The 26,159-nt window shown below is 46.4% G+C and overlaps 1 protein-coding gene across 3 annotated transcripts in view; it reads left to right on the top strand.

Moving 5' to 3' along the window:
* Positions 1 to 26,159, top strand: part of LOC124142337 (probable helicase with zinc finger domain) — a 75,917-nt gene extending 49,758 nt beyond the window's left edge. For all 3 annotated transcript variants that reach the window (XM_046510755.2, XM_046510756.2, XM_046510757.2), the window contains 15 exons: positions 1,361 to 1,540; positions 2,897 to 3,096; positions 3,291 to 3,467; positions 3,884 to 4,112; positions 4,764 to 4,874; positions 6,130 to 6,251; positions 6,932 to 7,138; positions 11,403 to 11,656; positions 14,127 to 14,245; positions 14,858 to 15,151; positions 15,299 to 15,406; positions 15,771 to 15,846; positions 16,343 to 16,538; positions 17,286 to 17,571; positions 22,177 to 26,159. In XM_046510755.2, the coding sequence (XP_046366711.2) occupies positions 1,361 to 1,540; positions 2,897 to 3,096; positions 3,291 to 3,467; positions 3,884 to 4,112; positions 4,764 to 4,874; positions 6,130 to 6,251; positions 6,932 to 7,138; positions 11,403 to 11,656; positions 14,127 to 14,245; positions 14,858 to 15,151; positions 15,299 to 15,406; positions 15,771 to 15,846; positions 16,343 to 16,538; positions 17,286 to 17,571; positions 22,177 to 23,550 (3,933 nt within the window). In that variant the 3' untranslated portion in view covers positions 23,551 to 26,159. The remainder of the gene's footprint in view (positions 1 to 1,360; positions 1,541 to 2,896; positions 3,097 to 3,290; positions 3,468 to 3,883; positions 4,113 to 4,763; positions 4,875 to 6,129; positions 6,252 to 6,931; positions 7,139 to 11,402; positions 11,657 to 14,126; positions 14,246 to 14,857; positions 15,152 to 15,298; positions 15,407 to 15,770; positions 15,847 to 16,342; positions 16,539 to 17,285; positions 17,572 to 22,176) is intronic.

Genomic DNA, 26,159 nt, shown 5'->3' with positions numbered 1-26,159 from the left:
ACTGACACATCAGACACCAGGACAGACACAACAGACACCAGGACTGACACAACAAACACCAGGACTGACACAACAGACACCAGGACTGACACATCAGACACAAGGACTGACACAACAGACACAAGGACTGACACAACAGACATGATGACAGACACGAGGACTGACACAACAGACACAAGGACTGACACAACAGACACAATGACTGACACAATGACTGACACATGGACAGACACGAGGTCTGACACAACAGACACCAGGACAGGCACAAGGACTGACACAACAGACATGAGGACTGACACACAACAGACACGAGGGGTGACACAACAGACACGAGGGGTGACACAACAGACACTTGGACAAACAGACATTCACCTACAATAGACACGGCAAATATACTATCTCATGGATGAATGATAAGTATGTTTTTATTCTCAATGATGATTAGAGAAAATTCATTAACTTGGAACAAACTTCCACTTGAAAGCTCGGAAATAGGTTTTTGAGACAGTCAGCATTGATCTGAGAAGGGAGCCTTCTAGTAATATTGCTGCATCAGTTGTCTATGTAGCTGTAGTGTGAAAATAATAGCACCCTATTCACACACTCACTCACCCTCCTACAGAACAACTGATATCACTGAAATCTTTCTGGCTGTATAGAATAGAAGAAACTCACTCACTTACTCACTCTCCACTCACTCCCCACTCACCATCCTACAGAACAACTGAAATCACTGAAATCTTTCTGGCTGCATAGAATAGAAACCCACTCACTCACTCACTCACCATCCTACAGAACAACTGGTATCACTGAAATCTTTCTAGCTGTATAGAATAGAAACCCACCCACTCACTCTCTCACTCACTCACTCACTCTCACTCTCCACACACTCCTACAGAACAACTGGTATCACTTAAATCTTTCTAGCTGTATAGAATAGAAACCCACCCACTCACTCACTCTCACTCACTCTCACTCTCTCACTCACTCACTCACTCACTCACTCACTCTCCACTCACCATCCTACAGAACAACTGGTATCACTTAAATCTTTCTAGCTGTATAGAATAGAAACCCACTCACTCACTCACTCACTCACTCACTCACTCACTCACTCACTCACTCACCCTCACTCACTCACTCACTCACTCACTCACTCACTCACTCACTCACTCACTCAATCTCACTCACCCTCACTCACTCACTCACCATCCTACAGAACAACTGGTATCACTTAAATCTTTCTGGCTGTATAGAATAGAAACCCACTCACTCACTCACTTTCCACTCACTCCTACAGGACAGCTGTACTGGTGTAATATTGGTAGCTCTCTCATGCCTCCTCCTCATCCTCCCACAGATCTGCCTGCACAGCGTAGCCCTCCTGGACGACGTGAACCGCAGCTACTTCTACATCTCGTCCATCTCCGTGGGCCCCAAGAAGACCCAGAAGTACCAGAACCTGGAGCACCAGTGCCAGGAGTGGATCAACCAGGACACAGCCAACAAGGGCCATGGGGAATACGTCTACAGGGTCAAGGTCAGCCACTCGCACAAAATAAGAAGTTTTTTTATCAATTGGTGGTCAGTAGTGTTAATTGAATTGTATCCTTGCAAGTAGAAATTACTGCATAGTAAAAGTAAAATACTGTATTAAACCCCTGGTGACACCACCTAATGTAACCAGGGACAAGGATCTTCCGCAAATCCGTGAATTTTGGTGACCACAAATTTGTGAAAATCTGATGGCTTCCCCCAAGCCCCAAATTATGGACCACACTCCATTGCAAAGAGGTTTCAACTGAAAATATCCATTCTCATCCCTATGTAACACCTAAATTGACATTCATATAAATATTGTAAGAAATTGTAAAACGTACAGAAGAAAACAGCATTTATGAACTTATTTCCAAACTCACCAATTTGTGAAAGTGATAATGAAGTAACATGGTCACAAAATTATTAGACCCGTGAAGATCCGGTTAGAAAAGGTCTTCAGCTACCTATGCTTGCCATAAGTGGCGACTATGCTTTTCGTAAGAAGCGACTAACGGGATCGGGTGGTAAGGCCAACTTGGTTGATGCATGTCATCATATCCCAATTGCGTGGACTGATGCTCATGATTTCAATCACTGGATTGTTTGGTCCAGACTCAATTATTTGCTGTCATATAGCTGGAATATTGCTGAGTGCGGTGTTAAACAACAAACAAACAAACAAATACTGATGCTTGATTGTTGCATGTCATGAAGGATGCTTCCCACTCAGCCTGCTCAGATTGGATGTGCACCAGTATGTTATGTTCTGACCCACGTCACTGCTGGGATGCTGTGTCAAGTATTGGTTGTGGAGATTTCCCATGATGACCACTAGACTTACAGTCTGACATTGTGCACACTAATTCTTTCCTTCCTGGGGCAGAAGTACTGTTCAAATAAGCGTTAAATAGAGAATCTCACCCGAGTGTCTTTTGATATCAAATATATCAACACAAGTTGATAAAAGTGGAAAAATTCCGAGGCTTGCCGAGGATTTTTGCCACTTTTATCACCGAGTGTTGATATATTTGATATCAAAAGACACGAGGGTGAGATTTTATTTATCATCCAACATCTTTCATCCAACTTTTTCAATTTGTAGACAATAATTAGCAGTGTCTTCAGTGTAAAAAGTACTGCTAACAGCTTCAGTAGCAGAGCCATTAGTGATGTCATTTGATTGTGACGTCATGGTAACCAGTGATGTCACAATGGTCTGCAAAGCATTGTGATGTAATTTCATTGCAGCGATATCTACAGTGTAGATATCGCTTGATCTCATCCAAGCGATATCTCCTGTGGGAGCGAGTTTTGGATGATAAACCCAACTCACTCACTCACTCCCCTTCTTTGCCAGGTTGTATTCAAGACTGACCTGTATGGCACGTTCCGGCAGTCCATCGTGTTTGACTTTGGCCTGGAGGCGGTGATGGCGCGGGAGATGCAGGTGGAGTCTGCGCCGGTGATGGACACGGAGAAGCTGACCAAGGACCTCATCCTGACCGACTCCAGCAGGTGGACGGACGAGAAGGTGGAAATTACACCCTTTGAACCTGTGTAAGTTGGACTGGAAGTGTAAGATATGATGGTGATGGCAATGTTGTCATGTGTAGGCCTACAGACTGCCCCATGTGTTATGGGAAGGTTTTGTGATAATGGCGATAATGGAGATAAAGTCTCCTGTCTGGTGTTAAGATGAAAGTCATTCTCTCATTTGCACTTCTAAATGGTTGAAACATTGTCTGTTTTAGCTCCAACCCGTATTCTGGCACTGAGAAGAGCCTACTGTCGAAGTACACGTTACCACGGCCAGAGAAGCTCTCCATGTCAGAGACCATCGTCCAGACCCTCAGCAAGGAGAACTACCGCCTGTGGATGCATGAGATGCTCTACCTGGAGGAGATGGCCCAGCTCAGCTTTGTGTCCAGGTCAGCAAGGACAGATACTTCCCCATATTCCTCTATTGTGCTGCTGTGTCAAATCAAACAAAATATAAGTCATATCACGCAGATTTGAGTGTCTTGGTCAGAGCAGCCAAGGACAGACACCTCACAATATACCTCAACTGTACTGCTGTAACAAACTGAACAAGAATATAATCACATTCACAAAGTTGGGCCTCGATGTCATGCACTCGGACTGTCACTCCTGAACTGAGGTTATGGATTTCACTTGAGGGATAAATGTTGATGATCTGTATGAGTCCTTTCCATCCACAATAAACAAACATGAGGGTATATGTATACTCTTCAAGGAGAACATCACTACTCACTGAGATCATACTGAAGCGTTACTAATGCAGACTATGGCATACATTGTGCTACAATAACATTCTTCCTCACAGATTCAATGTAAAGACCTCGCTCCAGCTGGTGAATCGCTTTCTTCTGATGCCCGGCGCCCTGTCGACAGCGAAGTACGCCCACGATGGCCAGCTGTTTGCCCGGATGCTGCTGGAGGATGACCTGTCCGAGGACTCCATGGGCGGGCGGCTCATCCTGATGAACTCCCAGATGGCACTCATTGCACCTGCTGTCACTGATGCGGAGGGAAAGCTGATGAAGACAGACCAGGTCTCATTCCACATTATCTTGTCTGTTTGAGAAAGAAAAGGCCAATCTGATGTTTAAGCCAAAAATGAAACTGTTTGTGTAAGGGATTTGTGTCCTGAAAGCATTTATCTTGTTGGAAGAATTAGTATCCAGCGTCTCTCCATATCTATTGTAATCAAAAGCATTCTTGCAGTGTTTTAAAAGGGGGGTGGAGTAGCCTAGTGGTTAAAGTGCTTGCTCGTCATGCTGAAGACACGAGTTTGATTCTCCACATGGGCACAATGTGTGAAGCCCATTTCTGGTGTTCCCCGCCGTGATATTGCTGGAATATTGCTAAAAGCAGAGTAAAACCAAACTCACTCACTTCAGTGTTTTACAGGGGCCGCATGTCCCAGAGATGATACAATTCACTGTGCAGAGTTGCTTCTGGTTATTATGGTTCAAATCCCAGATTTTCCTTCATTATGAGCCGCAGTTTGTCATCACCATACCCCTACTTTGGGTTCCCCCAGTACAAGGAACATCTCGTCATATTTTGTCAAACACACTGAAACTGTTTGAATCAGGGGCAAACTCACTCACAAGATGCAAAGCCTGTCAGGTCTGTAAGCCATGATATTATTAGATGTATTGAGTGTGTATTTTATCCAGACTGTATGGTTTCTTCTGTAGGTGTATGAAGCGTTGATAGAGGGCAAGGGAAAGAACTTCATCTTTCTACGACTCTCGGCTCGCTGCATCAGAGAACTCAACTTGTCATGTGACCAGGAATTTGAAGCTCAGGTAGAGTTAGTCAGGGAAGGCAGAAAAGGGTGAACAACAGTGATTGGTCCACAACTGTCAGATGACTGGAGGTCAAGTTGATGAAATAGTTAACTGGAATGCCATCACAAGCTTAGATGGAAGCGTATTGTGTAGAGAAAGATGGAGAAACATCGCAATAAGTTTTTATTCATACACATTCTTCAAAATTCCTGATAGTCTGTTCGCCCAAGACTACTAAATTGTGTTGATGACAAGTAAAAATCCAGTGATGGTAATCCCCATTGACTAGCAGCATTTGAGGGCTATGATTCTGAACCGTTTCTGAATGATTCATTTTTTATATAAAATGGAACTGAATAAAACTGTAAACATGGTAAATATTTTTGCTTCATTGAAGCAGGACTAGCTACAAAATCTTGACGACTGGTGAAATGTGTTTTCCACTCGTCGTCTGGAGTAGTCTTTAAAAAGACTGTATGGGCTTAAGGTCTCAGGGTGCCATTGTACAAAACAACCTTAGCACTACGACTGTCGTAAGTCTATGTTATAAGTCTATGTTAAAGTATGGGAGTTACGATCACCTTAGCGCTAAGATCGCTCTGTACCACAGCACCCAGGCCTATAGTACAGTTGAGTGTAATGGAGAAATGTGTATTGACTGTATGCGTTTCAGGCAGACTCTGCTCCATTATCACATCTCATTTTTGGTCAAGGTCGAGAAAGTATCATTATTTATATAACATCATACATATCATCCCTCATCACCTGTCCATTTCTGGGACTGCCAACTGCCCCAAGGCTCCCTATAGTATCTGTGTCAGTCTGGGGTCTGGGACTGCCAACTGCCCCAAGGCTCCCTATAGTATCTGTGTCAGTCTGGGGTCTGGGACTGCCAACTGACCCAAGGCTCCTTATGGTATCTGTGTCAGTCTGGGGTCTGGGACTGCCAACTGACCCAAGGCTCCCTATAGTATCTGTGTCAGTCTGGGGTCTGGGACTGCCAACTGACCCAAGGCTCCCTATAGTATCTGTGTCAGTCTGGGGTCTGGGACAGCCAACTGACCCAAGGCTCCCTATAGTATCTGTGTCAGTCTGGGGTCTGGGACTGCCAACTGACCCAAGGCTCCCTATAGTATCTGTGTCAGTCTGGGGTCTGGGACTGCCAACTGACCCAAGGCTCCCTATAGTATCTGTGTCAGTCTGGGGTCTGGGACTGCCAACTGACCCAAGGTTCCCTATAGTATCTGTGTCAGTCTGGGGTCTGTTGTTCCAGGTCCAGTTCCAGCTGAATCGCCTGTCCAAGTGTGAGATGCACTCAGCTGTGGATAAGCTGCCCACGCTGGACATCGTGTTTCCCCCCAAGAGCGAACCAGCCATTCCTTGGACTCCAAACAGGTACAGGACTGATTGTTTACTGGCAAGAGGGTGAAACTGTGGATGTTGATTTGTGACAGATGTAGCACACCTGTCTCAGGCAAAGGCCTGCTTGTCCAACTTCAGCATCAGTCATCTTTCCTCTGGAACTAGAGTTGAGACTGGGCATGCTGCCTTCACCTGCACTTATCTTGAATAATACCAGTAATTAAAAATAGCAGTGATGGCCCTTACTTGGATGGTATTTGTGAACATGGTATGTTGGGAATCTGTATTATTTTGTAGCCTGGCTAAATATTTGACCTTCTTCGTTAACCTGTTGTGAAACAGGGTAATATGGCCACCACAATGGCAGTAATTAAAATAAAAACTGTGGCTTGATATTTTTTAAGATGTTTTTTGTTTGGAATTTGGATGGTTTAAAGTTCAGTCTAGATGGGCTCAACCTTTGTCTTTCTATTTTATCCTATTGTGAGTACTGAACTTGGGTTGACCTATGCACTGTGGTGATGACCTCTCTGTGCATTTTGACCTCTCTGAACATTAATGAAGCTGAAATGAAACATGCCCACTCCTCTGGATGGGACACAGGTACAGCCCCAAACATAACACATCACCCAATATAAACTTATTGTAATTCCTTAAACTTCTGCTTGAGAGGGTCTTGTTGTGCATTCACTAACACAGTGTCTCTCTTCCAGGCAGTGGAACAGAGACATGGACAACAAGCTGAATGTGAAGCAGAAGGAGGCCATAGTGGGTGTGGTCACCGATCTCAACGTCAAGCTGCCCCCACTCCTCATCGTGGGGCCATTTGGGACCGGGAAGACATTCACCATGGCACAAGCAGCCAAGCAGGTCCTCCAGCAGGATGACACCAGGATCCTTATCTGTACCCACTCCAACAGGTAAACTGGCCCTCTCAGATGGCTAGACAGGGGCCACAATATGTTTCCTCCTGTACCCACACCAACAGGTGAACCGCCCCTCTCAGATGGCTAGACAGGGGCCACAATATGTTTCCTCCTGTACTCACACCAACAGGTGAACTGCCCCTCTCAGATGGCTAGACAGGGGCCACAATATGTTTCCTCCTGTACCCACACCAACAGGTGAACCGCCCCTCTCAGATGGCTAGACAGTGGCCACAATATGTTTCCTCCTGTACCCACACCAACAGGTGATCCGCCCCTCTCAGATGGGTGGAGCAGGGTTACTGGGGCCACAATATGTTTCCTCCTGTACCCACACCAACAGGTGATCCGCACCCTCTAAGATGGGTGGAGCAGGGTTACTGGGGCCACAATATGTTTCCTCCTGTACCCACACCAACAGCTGATCCGCCCCCTCACAGATGGCTCGACAGGGGCCACAATATGTTTCCTCCTGTACCCACACCAACAGGTAAACTGGCCCTCTCAGATGGCTAGACAGGGGCCACAATATGTTTCCTCCTGTACCCACACCAACAGGTGAACTGGCCCTCTCAGATGGCTAGACAGGGGCCACAATATGTTTCCTCCTGTACCCACACCAACAGGTGAACTGCCCCTCTCAGATGGGTGGAGCAGGGTTACTGGAGCCACAATATGTTTCCTCCTGTACCCACACCAACAGGTGATCCGCCCCCTCTCAGATGGCTCGACAGGGGCCACAATATGTTTCCTCCTGTACCCACACCAACAGGTGAACTGGCCCTGTACCCACTCCAACAGGTGAACTGGCCCTCTCAGATGGCTAGACAGGGGCCACAATATGTTTCCTCCTGTACCCACACCAACAGGTGATTCGCCCCCTCTAAGATGGCTAGACAGGGGCCACAATATGTTTCCTCCTGTACCCACACCAACAGGTGAACTGGCCCTGTACCCACTCCAACAGGTGAACTGGCCCTCTCAGATGGCTAGACAGGGGCCACAATATGTTTCCTCCTGTACCCACACCAACAGGTGATCCGCCCCTCTCAGATGGGTGGAGCAGGGTTACTGGGGCCACAATATGTTTCCTCCTGTACCCACACCAACAGGTGATCCGCCCCCTCTAAGATGGGTGGAGCAGGGTTACTGGGGCCACAATATGTTTCCTCCTGTACCCACACCAACAGGTGAACCGCCCCCTCTCAGATGGCTAGACAGGGGCCACAATATGTTTCCTCCTGTACCCACACCAACAGGTGAACCACCCCCTCTCAGATAGCTAGACAGGGGCCACAATATGTTTCCTCCTGTACCCACACCAACAGGTGAACTGGCCCTCTCAGATGGCTAGACAGGGGCCACAATATGTTTCCTCCTGTACCCACACCAACAGGTGAACCGCCCCTCTCAGATGGCTAGACAGGGGCCACAATATGTTTCCTCCTGTACCCACTCCAACAGGTGAACCGCCCCTCTCAGATGGCTAGAGCAGGGTTACTGGGGCTCACAGTGGCCACAATATGTTTCCTCCTGTACCCACACCAACAGGTGAACCGCCCCTTTTCAGATAGCTAGACAGGGGCCACAATATGTTTCCTCCTGTACCCACACCAACAGATGAACCACCCCTCTCAGATGGCTAGAGCAGAGTTACTGGGGCCACAATATGTTTCCTCCTGTACCCACACCAACAGGTGAACTGCCCCTCTCAGATGGCTAGAGCAGAGTTACTGGGGCTCACAGTGGCCACAATATGTTTCCTCCTGTACCTCCTGTACCCTCTCCAACAGGTGAACCGACCCTCTCAGATGGCTAGAGCAGAGTTACTGGGGCTCACAGTGGCCACAATATGTTTCCTCCTGTACCTCCTGTACCCACTCCAACAGGTGAACCGCCCCTCTCAGATGGCTAGACAGTGGCCACAATATGTTTCCTCCTGTACCTCCTGTACCCACACCAACAGGTGAACCGCCCCTCTCAGATGGCTAGACAGTGGCCACAATATGTTTCCTCCTGTACCTCCTGTACCCACACCAACAGGTGAACCGACCCTCTCAGATGGCTAGAGCAGAGTTACTGGGGCTCACAGTGGCCACAATATGTTTCCTCCTGTACCTCCTGTACCCACTCAACAGGTGAACCGCCCCTCTCAGATGGCTAGACAGTGGCCACAATATGTTTCCTCCTGTACCTCCTGTACCCACACTAACAGGTGAACCGCCCCTCTCAGATGGCTAGACAGGGGCCACAATATGTTTCCTCCTGTACCCACACCAACAGGTGAACCGCCCCTCTCAGATGGCTAGATAGGGGCCACAATATGTTTCCTCCTGTACCCACTCCAACAGGTGAACCGACCCTCTCAGATGGCTAGAGCAGAGTTACTGGGGCTCACAGTGGCCACAATATGTTTCCTCCTGTACCTTCTGTACCCACTCCAACAGGTGAACCGCCCCTCTCAGATTGCTAGACAGGGGCCACAATATGTTTCCTCCTGTACCCACACCAACAGGTGAACCGCCCCTCTCAGATGGCTAGACAGTGGCCACAATATGTTTCCTCCTGTACCTCCTGTACCCACTCCAACAGGTGAACTGCCCCTCTCAGATTGCTAGACAGGGGCCACAATATGTTTCCTCCTGTACCCACACCAACAGGTGAACCGCCCCTCTCAGATGGCTAGACAGGGGCCACAATATGTTTCCTCCTGTACCCACACCAACAGGTGAACCGCCCCCTCTCAGATGGCTAGAGCAGAGTTACTGGGGCCACAATATGTTTCCTCCTGTACCCACACCAACAGGTGATCCACCCCCTCTCAGATGGCTAGAGCAGAGTTACTGGGGCCACAATATGTTTCCTCCTGTACCCACACCAACAGGGGAACTGCCCCTCTCAGATGGCTAGACAGGGGCCACAATATGTTTCCTCCTGTACCCACACCAACAGGTGATCCGCCCCTCTCAGATGGCTAGACAGGGGCCACAATATGTTTCCTCCTGTACCCACACCAACAGGTGAAGCGCCCCCTCTCAGATGGCTAGACAGGGGCCACAATATGTTTCCGCCTGTACCCACTCCAACAGGTGAACTGGCCCTCTCAGATGGCTAGAGCAGGGTTACTGGGGCCACAATTTGTTTCCGCCTGTACCCACACCAACAGGTGATCCGCCCCTCTCAGATGGCTAGATAGGGGCCACAATATGTTTCCTCCTGTACCCACTCCAACAGGTGAACCGACCCTCTCAGATGGCTAGACAGGGGCCACAATATGTTTCCTCCTGTACCCACACCAACAGGTGATCCGCCCCTCTCAGATGGCTAGACAGGGGCCACAATATGTTTCCTCCTGTACCCACACCAACAGGTGAACCGCCCCTCTCAGATGGCTAGACAGTGGCCACAATATGTTTCCTCCTGTACCCACACCAACAGGTGATCCACCCCTCTCAGATGGCTAGACAGGGGCCACAATATGTTTCCTCCTGTACCCACACCAACAGGTGAACCGCCCCTCTCAGATGGCTAGAGCAGGGTTACTGGGGCCACAATATGTTTCCGCCTGTACCCACACCAACAGGTGATCCGCCCCCTCTCAGATGGCTAGAGCAGGGTTACTGGGGCCACAATATGTTTCCGCCTGTACCCACACCAACAGGTGATCCGCCCCCTCTCAGATGGCTAGAGCAGGGTTACTGGGGCCACAATATGTTTCCTCCTGTACCCACACCAACAGGTGAACCCTCCCCCCCCCCCCTCTCAGATGGGTCGAGCAGGGTTACTGGGGCTCACAGGGGCCCCAAATGTTTCATTCAGTATCAGTACATATAGATTTGTACATAATTTCTTTTGTCATTTGCACATCAATCACACTGAACTGTCTTCCTTGCCAACGGTATATGGATCTATACCTAAATGTCGCCTTTACAGTAAAAAAAGAAGTTATCCAATTGTGTCTACTTTGTTTACCTCAGGGTAGGGTTTCAGGTCAGGGGATTTCACTAATCAATTGATAATATTAATAATTTATATCTTTTCATTTATATCTATTAATATGCAAGAAACCTTAGCCCAACATATTGATTGATAATTTACAGACTGCCGTCATATAGCTGGAATATGGCTCAGTGCGGTGTTAAACAACAAACAAACATCATTGTTAATATGCAAGAAAACTTGACTGCACATATCAATTGATTTTGACATAGTACTGGAGTGAGACTGATCCAGGGTTCTTCGATTGCTTTGCTTGTAGTGCGGCAGATCTGTACATCCGAGAGTTCTTCCACCCGTATGTGGAAGACAACCACCCAGAAGCACGGCCACTGCGTGTGTTGTATCGGCAGCGCTGGGTGCAGACAGTGTCCGACATTGTCCTGGACTATTGCCTGTGGGACAAGTCCGTGGGGCTGTTCCGGTATCCTGGGCTGGAAGACCTTGAAAAACACAGGATCGTCATCACCACACTCAGCACGTCACGATACATCAGTGACCTTGACCTACCATCAGGTGAGAAGGAGCATGTCAGCACTTGCCCATTTACCCCAAACAGTTTGGCACAGTTAAAGCGATGTGCGTGAGAAATTCTTGTTTTGTTTTTCTCTAGTAATATACTCTTCATAAAAAGTAGGGGATCATGCCATATAAATGTTAAGAACAAGTATGTCATGTTAACTCCCGTAATATGAAACAATCGGGTGGGCCCTTAACATATTTTTTGAGTGGTACAGGAACAGCCCTGCAGTTCTTGTTCATTCAAAGAGCTGACTAAAATGGTGATTCGGTGTGAGTGAGTGAGTTAACATTTATAGTCACATCGGTAGTGTTTCAGCCATATAGTGACCAGAATTAGTTAAATACTACTCAACAGACCCGTGATCTGGGGTAGAATTGGCCTTCAGTATCCCATGCTTGTTGTAAGAGACGATTTTGCTTGTTGTAAGAGGTGACTAACGGGATTGGGTTGTCAGGCTCACTGAGTTGGATCGATGCTCACTGGATTTCTGGGCCAGACTCGATTATTTACAGACGGACGTCATGTACCTGGAATATTGCTGAGTGTGGCTTTAAACAACAAACAAACAAATATAGTGATGATTTAGTTTGCATATTTTTCGCAAACATGCAGCTGTGTCCTATAGAGTAGTAACAAAGACTACTCAACATGTTCATGGGAACAAAACAGTTATCTTTAGTCAAGTAATCCTTACCAATAATAAAGTAGTGTACAATAATACTGATCATGTGATGACAATGCTAGCAGGAGACAAATAGTATGTATGGATGACCACTGGGGACGTGTCTGCTCTGCTGTTGCCTGTCTTAGTGCGTACTAGTTCCATGACAGCATGTTACAATGTGTTTGTAATTTAACACTACAAGCCCGCTATATGATGCAGCCTTTATCCAGACAGCCCAGTTATTATCCCCCGCCACGAAGTGGAAGGGGGATATAGGAATGGGTGCCGTCCGTCCGTTCTTCCGTCCGGCCGTCACATTTCGTTTCCGGAGCAGATCTTGAAAACCGTACCATATTTCTTCACCAAACTTGGCACATAGATAGATATAGTGGTGAACTGGTGCCTTTTGATAGTTGGGGATTTTAAAAAAAATTATTTTTCGAGGTTTCCATGGCAACGACTTTGATTTAGACTGAAAATGGCGGTAGTCCTCGTTTCCGGAGCAGATCTTGAAAACTGTACTATATTTCTTCACCAAACTTGGCACATAGATAGATCTAGTGGTGAACTGGTGCCTTTTGATAGTTTGGGATTTTAAAAAAAAAAAAATTTGAGTTTCCATGGCAACAACTTTGATTTAGACTGAAAATGCCGGTAGTCCTCGTTTCCGGAGCAGATCTTGAAAACTGTACCATATTTCTTCACCAAACTTGGCACATAGATAGATCTAGTGGTGAACTGGTGCCTTTTGATACTTTGGGATTTTTTAAAAAGTTATTTTTCGAGTTTCCATGGCAACAACTTTGATTTAGACTGAAAATTGTGGTAGTCCTCGTTTCCGGAGCAGATCTTGAAAACTGTACCATATTTCTTCACCAAACTTGGCACATAGATAGATCTAGTGGTGAACTGGTGCCTTTTGATAGTTTGGGATTTTAAAAAAAATTATTTTTCGAGTTTCCATGGCAACGACTTTGATTTAGACTGAAAATGGCGGTAGTCCTCGTTTCCGGAGCAGATCTTCAAAACCGTACCATATTTCTTCACCAAACTTGGCACATAGATAGATCTAGTGGTGAACTGGTGCCTTTTGATAGTTTGGGATTTTAAAAAAAAAAAAATCGAGTTTCCATGGCAATGACTTTGATTTAGACTGAAAATGGCGGTAGTCCTCGTTTCCGGAGCAGATCTTGAAAACCGTACAATTTTTCTTAACCATATTTTGCACATTGATTGGTCTAGTGGTGAACTGGTGCCTTTTGATAGTTTGGGATTTTTTTTAAAAGTTATTTTTCAAGTTTCCATGGCAACGACTTTGATTTAGACTGAAAATGGTGGTAGTCCTCGTTTCCGGAGCAGATCTTGAAAAACGTACTATATTTCTTTACAAAAAGGCCCAGTGAACATAGTTCACATGGGGCTAATGCATTGCACACACCCGACATGTCATATTGGCGTTGGATGTGATTATTTCATGCTTGTTGATATTGATACACCTTCAGTATGATAAAACCAACGAAGTCAGTTAACCTGATCACAGATCTTAGTTGCCTGTCATGACAAGGACAAATTGTTTTGACCTTCTCCAACGTGGAATCAGCAGGGGAGACAACAATGTAACAACAGTATTACTCGCCACAGACTTGTTGCCTTGTCTTGACTCAGTGACTGTGTTGTTGCTGGCTAGGATGTGAGTCATTATCTCAGCGTTCATTTCTGCTTGTTCATATCTCTGCATAATGTATTTATGACGGGTGAGTACTAGTGAGTGATGGTGGTGTTGTTCTCTGTCCCCCCAGGTTTCTTCACCCACATCTTCATAGACGAGGCAGCACAGGCTCTGGAGAGCGAGACTCTCATCCCTCTCGCCATGGCAGGAGAATCCACAAGGATCGTACTGGCAGGGGATCACATGCAGGTTTGTCACTACATCTTTCACTAAGTCAGTCACTCGCTACATCTTTCACTAAGTCAGTCACTCGCTACATCTTTCACTAAGTCAGTCACTCACTCAGTGGACCGTCTTCATGGTCTAGTGGTAGAGCGTCCACCGAGAGAGAGAGCGGAAGGTCCGGGGTTCGATCCCCGGCTGCGTCATACATAAAGACATTAAAAGATGGTACTTGTTGTTACCCTGTCTGGTTCCCTGCATTAAGGGGCTACAACATGGACTGGTAGGCTGAGTGAGGTATTCATGTTAAACTGCAGCATGGTATCTCAGTGGGCTAGCACTATCAATGGGCATCAGTCCGGACTAGTACAAGCAGACACACACTGACACACACACACTGACACACACACACTGACACACACACACACACACACACACACACACACACACACTGACACACACACTGACACACACACACACACACACACTGACACACACACACTGACACTGACACTGACACACACACACTGACACACACACACACACTTGCGATAGCTTCACCTGCTAAATCACTCACTAAGTCAGTTAGAGAATTGCTAAAAGTGCCCTGAAACTCTACTGACTGTATGAATGTTCCAGCTAAGTCCTGAGGTGTACTCGGACTACACCCGGCAGCAGGGTTTCCACTCCTCCCTCCTGGAGCGTCTGTACGAGCTGTACCCAGCCGACTCCGCCTGCAAGATCATGCTGTGTGAGAACTACAGGTCACACTCCGCCATCGTGGACTTCACGTCCGAGCTGTTCTACGACAACAAGCTGATCGCCAGCGGGAAGCTGACTGCCCACAACAGCCACCACCCACTGACCTTCTACGCAGCCAAGGGGGAGGAGATCCAGCACGCCAACAGCACAGGCTTCTACAACAACTCTGAGGTGAGACAAGGGAGATAACTAGTGGGGGACGTGGATCACTGTGATATTACCAGCTGAAATATATATGAAAAAACAAACAAACATTTGTAATGAGATACACAGACAGTTGACAGATAAGATGTAATGCTGGGTTTTTGCGTCCACCAGGTGTACGAAATTGTTGAAAGAGTTGATGAACTGGTGAAGAAATGGCCAGAGGACTGGGGACCCATTGAGGAGAGTGGGATTGGCGTTGTAGCTCCCTACTCTGACCAGGTGAGCCCAACAAACTTTAGAAATTGAATTGCAATCAGGAATTGTAATCAATGGAACATTAAGTTCTTTTATGCTGACTGAAAACAATTGTGCAAAGTATTTTAGCTTGTGCATGTCAAGACAGTAACCTACTTGCTTGAACATAACAATACAGCTATGTTAAACATAGTTTAGTTACTTTATAACCCTGCCTTTAATCATAGAATTACAGATTTGACCTGGCCACATGCCAACATGATAATGATTGCTCTCATAGTTTTGAGAAAAGTTGCTAAATGCTGAGCCATTGAATTATCAGCAGGCCTTAACAAGTCAATTTTGTAAGAGCTGCCATTCCAGAATACTTATCCCATTTTAATTTTAGGTGATCCGTATTCGAGCTGAGATGAGGAAGAAGAAGATGTTCAACATCTCTGTGGAGCGAGTGCTCAACGTGCAGGGTAAGCTGCAGCTTCCTCTCACCTTGACCTTCCTCTCACCTTGACCTTCCTCTCACCTTGACCTTCCTCTCACCTTGACCTTCCTCTCACCTTGACCTTCCTCACCCTGACCTTCCCCTCATCTTGACCTTCACTGATGTTGTGATGGAGGAGGAAGTTACGACATCATGAGAAGTTGACAAAAAGACGTCTGCTGTCTAATCTTCGATAAACACCCTCTCATGTAGCTCATTCCTCAATGTGTAAAAAACATTTTGTATGGTGATATATGAAAAAAAAATCCAAACATGAAAAACTTGTACTCATCCTCTGAATGTGGTTGTTGACAATTTTGAACCGTTGGAATAGTGCCAGTTTCCAACACTAAATCTTGTTTCTAATATCCTTGTTCCTTTGCTTCACTGGATAATGGTTAACTAAATGTTGCAATGTTAACATTGCTTTGCAGCTTTTGTTATGATCTGCTTTATTCTGTTTTCATGTAATTCTTTTCCAGGCAAACAGTATCGTGTGATCATCTTAAGCACAGTGCGGACACGCCACACTTGCCGTTCAGACACGAGTGTTGAGGACCTGATGGACTATGGCTTCCTGTCGAATGTGAAGCTCCTCAATACAGCCATCACACGTGCTCAGTCTCTCGTCATCGTTGTCGGCGACCCAGTTTCCCTCTGCCTTGTTGGCAAGTGCAGGTATATAAATAAATAAATTGGGTGATTAATAGTGATTCAGTGGCATTTGATTGGCGAAACAAAAAAATAAATGGCATACATGTTTCCATAAACCAGAAAAACATTAGGTCATGTCTGATTGGCCGATAGTAGAATAGGCAGGGTTTGTGAGGTATTATTCTGTTAAACGATGTCACTGATTGAGTACTGTTGTCTACAGTTTTTTGCACGTGTGTGTCTGTGTGGCTGCTTGTACTAGTCTGGACTGATAACAATTCATGGTGCTAAGCCACTGAGATACCATGCCGCAGATTGACATGAATACCCCTCATTACATTCACAGTCCCATGAAGAATCAGGGTTAGAATTGAATACCCCACTCAGACACAGTATACTGACTCCAATCCGACCAGTCCTTGTTTTAGCCCCTTAATGCCGAGCGCCAGACAGGGTAACAACATGTACCATCTTTTAACGTCTTTTGGTATGACATTGTCAGGGATCAAACCCCGGACCTTCTGCTCTCCGGGCAGATGCTCTACCACTAGACCACGGAGGCAGTCCACCAAAGTAGTAACTGACTTGGACCTGCATCACTTAGGGCTCTCCTATTTTAGCTATGTTGCCATATAACTGTTCAAGGCAGAGTTAAACACTACTCATTCACTCACTGAATGCATGTTAAACATCAACCTTCTGATGAACTGATATCCAGGTGTTTTAGTTGGAGAGTGAGCCATGGTGACCACCTTCTGATTCTCTCCCCAGGAAAGTGTGGGAGTACTATCTGGAGATCTGCAACAAGAGCAGCAGTTTCCACGGCATGACCTGGACGAGTCTCCGTTCACAGCTGGACGGCGCGGAAATGACCAAGACGTACGTCCTGAATCCCCTGGCACCGGAATTTGTCCCGAATCGTTTGTTCCACAACACCCAGTCGGCAGCAGACGCAGCGGGCCAGTTCCTCCAGGGGATGCCCCACAACATGCCCTGGCAGCACCTTAGTCCGTACCATCCCATGACAACATCGTATGGACACTCCGTCATTCAGCCGGTAGGTGCACATGGATGCAGTAGGGCTTTACTTTGTTTCAGATATCTCAGTGAATGTAATCACTTTAACATGTTGATGAAAAAGACTGCAATATTTGCCTCACTCTGTCACATTGTTGATAAAAGGTTGCAGCCAGAAAAGTTGAAATCTGTTCTCAATAAGATTTCATCAGTTCCAGCTTTTAAGGTCTTTTCGCATAAAAATATTTTGTTTGGGACAAAAAGGATGAATGACTGTCGATTCTAAATTAATTGCATTATCTTGCTTTCAACTCTCTTTTGAGGGAGTTAAAATTTAACGTTGCCTCAGCATTATTTTTAGAAACAAATTTGTCAAACATTTGGCATAACAATATTTGCCTCTTATGGGACTGATAAGACTATGAAGTAGAACCATTTCACTCACTCATTCATTAGCTCACAGACTACAATCGCAGTCACCTGCTGTTTTACTCACCCACTTTCTCACACTATCATCTCACATTCATTATTTCACACCCTCAGACTCTTGGTCTTACACTCACTATCTCACCCTCTATCTGACACTCATTATCACACCCTCTATCTGACACACACTATCTCACCCACTATATGACACTCACTATCTCACCCACTATCTCACATTCACTATTTCACCCAATGTCTGACACTATCTCACCCACTTTGTGACACTCACTATCTGCCATTCACTATTTCACCCACTATCTCACCCACTATCTGACATTCACTATTTCACCCACTATCTGACACTCACTATCTCACCCTCTATCTGACACTCACTATCTCACTCACTATCTGACATTCACTATTTCACCCATTATCTGACAATCACTATCTCACCCACTATCGGACACTCTCTCACCCACTATCTGACACTCTCCCACCCACTATGTGACACTCTCTCACCCACCATTTGACGCTCTCTCACCCACTATGTGACACTCACCCTCTCACCCATTATCTGACACTCTCTCACCCACTATGTGACACTCACCCTCTCACCCACTATCTGACGCTCTCATCCACTATGTGACACTCTCTCACTCACTATCTGACCCACTACCTGACACTCTCTCAACCATTATCTGACACTCTCTCATCCACTATGTGACACTCACTCTCTCATCCATTATGTGACACTCACCCTCTCACCCACTATCTGACCCTCTCACCCACTATGTGACACTCTCTCACTCACTATCAGACCCGCTATCTGACACTCTCTCACCCACTATGTGACACTCACCCTCTCACCCACTATCTGACGCTCTCACCCACTATGTGACACTCTCTCACTCACTATCTGACCCACTACCTGACACTCTCTCAACCATTATCTGACACTCTCTCATCCACTATGTGACACTCACTCTCTCATCCACTATGTGACACTCACCCTCTCACCCACTATCTGACCCTCTCACCCACTATGTGACACTCTCTCACTCACTATCTGACCCGCTATCTGACACTCTCTCACCCACTATGTGACACTCACCCTCTCACCCACTATCTGACGCTCTCACCCACTATGTGACACTCTCTCACTCACTATCTGACCCACTACCTGACACTCTCTCAACCATTATCTGACACTCTCTCACCCACTATGTGACACTCACTCTCTCATCCACTATGTGACACTCACCCTCTCACCCACTATCTGACGCTCTCACCCACTATGTGACACTCTCTCACTCACTATCTGACCCACTACCTGACACTCTCTCAACCATTATCTGACACTCTCTCACTCACTATCTGACACGCTATCTGACACTCTCTCACCCACTGTGTGACACCCTCTCACCCACTATCTGACCCGCTATCTGACACTCTCTCAACCATTATCTGACACTCTCTCACTCACTATCTGACCCGCTATCTGACACTCTCTCACCCACTATCTGACCCGCTATCTGACGCTCTCTCACCCACTGTGTGACACCCTCTCACCCACTATCTGACCCTCTCTCACTCACTATCTGACCCGCTATCTGACACTCTCTCAACCATTATCTGACACTCTCTCACTCACTATCTGACCCGCTATCTGACACTCTCTCACTCACTATCTGACCCGCTATCTGACACTCTCTCACCCACTGTGTGACACCCTCTCACCCACTATCTGACCCACTACCTGACACTCTCTCAACCATTATCTGACACTCTCTCACTCACTATCTGACCCGCTATCTGACACTCTCTCACCCACTATCTGACCCGCTATCTGACGCTCTCTCACCCACTGTGTGACACCCTCTCACCCACTATCTGACCCTCTCTCACTCACTATCTGACCCGCTATCTGACACTCTCTCAACCATTATCTGACACTCTCTCACTCACTATCTGACCCGCTATCTGACACTCTCTCACTCACTATCTGACCCGCTATCTGACACTCTCTCACCCACTGTGTGACACCCTCTCACCCACTATCTGACCCACTACCTGACACTCTCTCAACCATTATCTGACACCCTCTCACCCACTATCTGACCCACTACCTGACACTCTCTCACCCACTATCTGACCCTCTCTCACTCACTATCTGACCCGCTATCTGACACTCTCTCACCCACTATGTGACACTCTCTCACCCACTATCTGACCCGCTACCTGACACTCTCTCAACCATTATCTGACACTCTCTCACTCACTATCTGACCCACTATCTGACACTCTCTCACTCACTATCTGACCCACTATCTGACACTCTCTCACTCACTATCTGACCCACTATCTGACACTCTCTCAACCATTATCTGACACTCTCTCACTCACTATCTGACCCGCTATCTGACACTCTCTCACCCACTGTGTGACACCCTCTCACCCACTATCTGACCCACTACCTGACACTCTCTCAACCATTATCTGACACTCTCTCACTCACTATCTGACCCGCTATCTGACACTCTCTCACCCACTATCTGACCCGCTATCTGACGCTCTCTCACCCACTGTGTGACACCCTTTCACCCACTATCTGACCCTCTCTCACTCACTATCTGACCCGCTATCTGACACTCTCTCAACCATTATCTGACACTCTCTCACTCACTATCTGACCCGCTATCTGACACTCTCTCACTCACTATCTGACCCGCTATCTGACACTCTCTCAACCATTATCTGACACTCTCTCACTCACTATCTGACCCGCTATCTGACACTCTCTCACCCACTGTGTGACACTCTCTCACTCACTATCTGACCCGCTATCTGACACTCTCTCACCCACTATGTGAGACTCACCATCTCACCCACTATCTGACCCACTACCTGACACTCTCTCACTCACTATCTGACCCGCTATCTGACACTCTCTCACCCACTGTGTGACACCCTCTCACCCACTATCTGACCCGCTATCTGACACTCTCTCAACCATTATCTGACACTCTCTCACTCACTATCTGACCCGCTATCTGACACTCTCTCACCCACTATCTGACCCGCTATCTGACGCTCTCTCACCCACTGTGTGACACCCTCTCACCCACTATCTGACCCTCTCTCACTCACTATCTGACCCGCTATCTGACACTCTCTCAACCATTATCTGACACTCTCTCACTCACTATCTGACCCGCTATCTGACACTCTCTCACTCACTATCTGACCCGCTATCTGACACTCTCTCACCCACTGTGTGACACCCTCTCACCCACTATCTGACCCACTACCTGACACTCTCTCAACCATTATCTGACACTCTCTCACTCACTATCTGACCCGCTATCTGACACTCTCTCACCCACTGTGTGACACTCTCTCACTCACTATCTGACCCGCTATCTGACACTCTCTCACCCACTATGTGAGACTCACCATCTCACCCACTATCTGACCCGCTATCTGACGCTCTCTCACCCACTGTGTGACACCCTCTCACCCACTATCTGACCCTCTCTCACTCACTATCTGACCCGCTATCTGACACTCTCTCAACCATTATCTGACACTCTCTCACTCACTATCTGACCCGCTATCTGACACTCTCTCACTCACTATCTGACCCGCTATCTGACACTCTCTCACCCACTGTGTGACACCCTCTCACCCACTATCTGACCCACTACCTGACACTCTCTCAACCATTATCTGACACTCTCTCACTCACTATCTGACCCGCTATCTGACACTCTCTCACCCACTGTGTGACACTCTCTCACTCACTATCTGACCCGCTATCTGACACTCTCTCACCCACTATGTGAGACTCACCATCTCACCCACTATCTGACCCACTACCTGACACTCTCTCACTCACTATCTGACCCGCTATCTGACACTCTCTCAACCATTATCTGACACTCTCTCACTCACTATCTGACCCGCTATCTGACACTCTCTCACTCACTATCTGACCCGCTATCTGACACTCTCTCACCCACTGTGTGACACCCTCTCACCCACTATCTGACCCACTACCTGACACTCTCTCAACCATTATCTGACACTCTCTCACTCACTATCTGACCCGCTATCTGACACTCTCTCACTCACTCTCTCACCCACTATCTGACCCTCTCACCCACTATGTGACCCTCTCACCCACTATGTGAGACTCACCATCTCCCTGTCCCCGTTACAGATGTACCAGCCTCCAGTGATGCCGTACTACCCGATGCCCATGTACCACCCCGGCTTCTTCAGCCCGATGGTGTACCGGCCGTACATCCCACACCGTCAGGGCAGCCCGGTCAGTGGAAGGTCCAGCTCACCCAAGACAGTCACAACCAGAGCTACACCCATGCCCCCAGCCAATCACAGCATGCGTGGTCGACCCGAACACGGCAAGGCTTCACCAGAGGGAGCAAAACAAGGGGATCATCCTCCATCCCACATGAAGACATTCTACAAGCAACCCAAAAGTCGCATGATGGTGTATCTGCCGCCTCGGATGCCGATGTCTTACCCACCCTATTACCACCATCCCATGTTCCCACATCATCCCTACTTCTACATTGGGGATGAACACCACCCTCACAGAATGTCTCTCCATCAGCCTCCATTCATGCCTCAAGGCCCCCGCTTCGCTCCCTATGGTCCAATGTTACCCTATGGCCACCCCTCCGGGCCTCAGGCAGTGGAGCGAGGTCAGAGCTCAGGGCCGTCGTCTGGGTCCAACTCTAATGTGTCCACTCCAACACCAATGGAAGATGCTGAAATGAGGAGCAGATCGGAGGATCGGTCGTCGCCATCTGTGTCGGGGCAGAAGATTCAGCTGATGCCAGGAGTTAAACATGTTCCAGCTCACCTTCTGAACACAGAAGGGAAAGAAGTGGGGTCAAAGAGTAGCACATCCGCTAGTCCACCCCCTGAGGACCGGCGGGAAGAGAGGAGGTCGACCCCTCTGTCAGAGAGACCCTACAGTCCAGCAAACTATGGGAAAATGGCAGACAATAACAAGGTGGAGAAGATTAACAACAGAGACAACTTTACTGTCGTTTCAAATAAGAAACAAGCTAGAAAGCAGCTAAAACTGAAAACAGGGTTCAGTCGTCAGTTCAGCGACGACCTGCCAACTCCTACCGAGATCACGGACTTGGTGAGGATGATTGAAGAAAGCATTGAGGAAAAGAAAGAAGACGAGGAACCACTGCCGAAAAACAAACCCGGGGAACTCAATGGACAGAGTCGACTGTCCTCACTCACAAAACTCCAGCTCAACCTGAACAACGGGCAGGACCAGTCCGACAAAGGTGCAGAACCTTCATCTGCTGGGAGTCAGAACGGAGAAAAGCTGTCCTACGCAGGAGTTCTCAGGAAGCCACCATTGCCTCCTGCACCAGTGTCCAAAAATGGGTCTAGTATGGACACCTCTCCCTTGATCGAACCTCAGACCCCTCGGACCCCGTCTGGCTTCATCACCCCAGGCACCGAGATGGAGATGGACCCGTTCGGCATCCTCAAGAGTCTTAACATTGAGTCCTCCCCACAGCATCATCGCTATCCTCACTACTAAACCTCGGCTCCTGTGTTCTGTGACCAGGAACTCATCAGTCCACCATTTTACATTTGCATATAGAAACTGACTTAGGAGATCTTTAACAAGTATGGCAGTTGATCACCGACGTGTATGATCATGACTCTGTTCAGTCCACAATGTTTCCACTCAATCACCAACACATGTGGATAGTTTTATTTGTTGACTGTCGGAGACAGGACCATGGGAGACGTGTAGATTTTGCTTTGTAGGTACTGCCCTATGTTCTCTGTTCTCTGTGTTCGTGTTAGAGCAAGGGTACGTCCAAGTGCTTGGTAGATTAGTTTCCTAGCTTCTCACTGTCTTGCCTCAGAGATGTAGTGCAGTCTATATATTTTCTCTAGTTATTTTCCTGGTAGGTATGTCAGTGTGTTGTCACCTAGATGTTGGTTCTCTGAAACTAATCATCCAAATAGGAGTTGAGTTGGATACAAGTTAGATGATCGTTAGATACAATTGACTGTTATGTTTAGTGTGGAACATGTTCTTTATCTATGAAGAATTACACCAAGCAGGTTTTACACCAATGGTTTCAAACTAAGTTAGGAAATGATATTTTGACTCATGACTTCTATTTAGGTTTCTATTTATTAACAATTACGTTCTCTATGAAAACGGTGAATAAGAATAAAAAGTACCATGAATTACTGGTAAAAGTAATTCTTGATACATATACTGATGGGAATTAATAAGGGAACACTCAGTTTTAGACAGTAAAATGATGTGCTGTCATGGCTTCCCAGCCTTGTCTACCAAAATGCTTTGGAAACAATGCACACAAACAGGTCTTAACATTTGATTCAGACGTGTGTTATAATTTGTGCGTGCTATTTCAAATGTATAGAAAAGCTGATTTAACTATATTGTTCCCTTAATTGTTTCGATCAGTATATTATGGTGTTTATATGAACAGCCACTACGAGTTTATCGGTCACTGTTTTCTCACGAGCATGGTGCAATTGTTATATTATCTGTCCATGAGTCTAAAAACAAGTGATTTTAGTATTGCGATATTGTGTACCCCGGTATCTGCTATTTGGATGTGTAGGTTACCTGGATGGGACATTCATGTTTATCACAAATACTGATGTTGTTAAGCAATGGCTGTGAATATCTTAGTGACATTTTCCATTGTCAGAAATGAATTGAGTGTGATCAAAGATTAGATTTATTTACTGTTGTTATGGAAACCGCAAGATTGAAACATTAAGTTTCATTTTATGTTGGGCACTTAGCAACGCACAGAAAACTCCCCAACTAGCTTTGTGTTAGAAGTACAGTTAAACATGTGATAACTGTTTCTGTTTTTGTGAATCGAACTGTGTGTTAAGTAGCCATCATCTTGACCCGAGAGTATCTGTTGGAAACTACCCAACTTGGCGCAGTGTAAGTAATAATATTTCATTGCTCCTCATCGTGCAATGATAGGATTGGGTGTAGCTTCATTTGTCAATTTCTTCTTTCACCAGTCGCACATGTAGTTAAGTATCCTGCGAGAGAGGAAGAGGAACACCATTCGTTGGGTTGCTCATTGTTAGAAGTAGTTGTGACAAACTGCCTGATACTGAACGAGTACATGGGAGACAATATGATGTATGGGAAGACAAGTATTTTGATACCTAAAACAAGAGCAAGTTCATCTTGATTATCAATTTCAGTGTGACTTTATCAAAAGGCAGCTACACAAATCAACATGGTATCAAATCAGTTTTGCATCAATAAGAGTTGTTTGGTCTAATTGTACATCATGAGACTAAAGAAATGGCGTTATTTACGTCCAGTCATGTTGGAGATTTTTTCATCTTCAGATATATTCTCGCAGTCACGTTCAGCTTTCAGTGTCGTCAAGTAAAACCGTGGATTGTGTAGGTTTGTGAATGATGCAGCGAAAGAAGAATCATGGCGTTCAGGACATAATAGCATAATAACATGTAACTCCTTTAGCTTGTAGAGGGTTAACTGGGCTCTTGGAAGGAGAGGAGTTACTCTGAACATTTCCTGTGTGTGGGCAAGATGGCGCGACACCCCTGAAGAACATTTATGACTTGTGAGTGAGTCAGTCAGATTTCACAGCCAGGGAATACCAGAAATGGGCTTCAAATTGTACCCATGTGGGAAATTGTGGAGTGAACGCTTTAACCACTAGGCTAGCCCACTGACCCTGACCTTGTGAGAGGTATGAGAATATTTCCCTAGCAACTAGTTTAGTGTATTTTGGTTATATGTCAAATTGAGAACATTGTGGACAAGCAGTCAGGAGTTTGTCTTGACTCTGAATAGGCAGAATCAATGGCCTATATGCAAACTTATTCTTCCAGTCAAAGCCCACAAAAAAATCATGGCTCTATGATTACTGTAAGTCTGTGTTCAAGTATTGGAATTAGCAAAGTCTCTTTGTTCATGGTAAGGGAGATATCTTTCTAACAAACACAGACCACCGAGAGCTTGTGATATAACGTAGATAGTAACATAGCTACACAGTTGTTCCAAGGTGCAGTTTTATTCACTCACACTAGGCCATTTGTATATCCATTGAACGCCACACTTAGGAATATGCGAGCTGAATGACGGCAATAATCCACTCTGGG

The sequence above is a fragment of the Haliotis rufescens genome, unplaced genomic scaffold, assembly GCF_023055435.1.
Source record: "Haliotis rufescens isolate VD_foot unplaced genomic scaffold, xgHalRufe1.0.p SCAF_11, whole genome shotgun sequence".
Classification (NCBI taxonomy): domain Eukaryota; kingdom Metazoa; phylum Mollusca; class Gastropoda; order Lepetellida; family Haliotidae; genus Haliotis; species Haliotis rufescens.
This window is presented reverse-complemented; position numbering and strand designations above follow the sequence as displayed.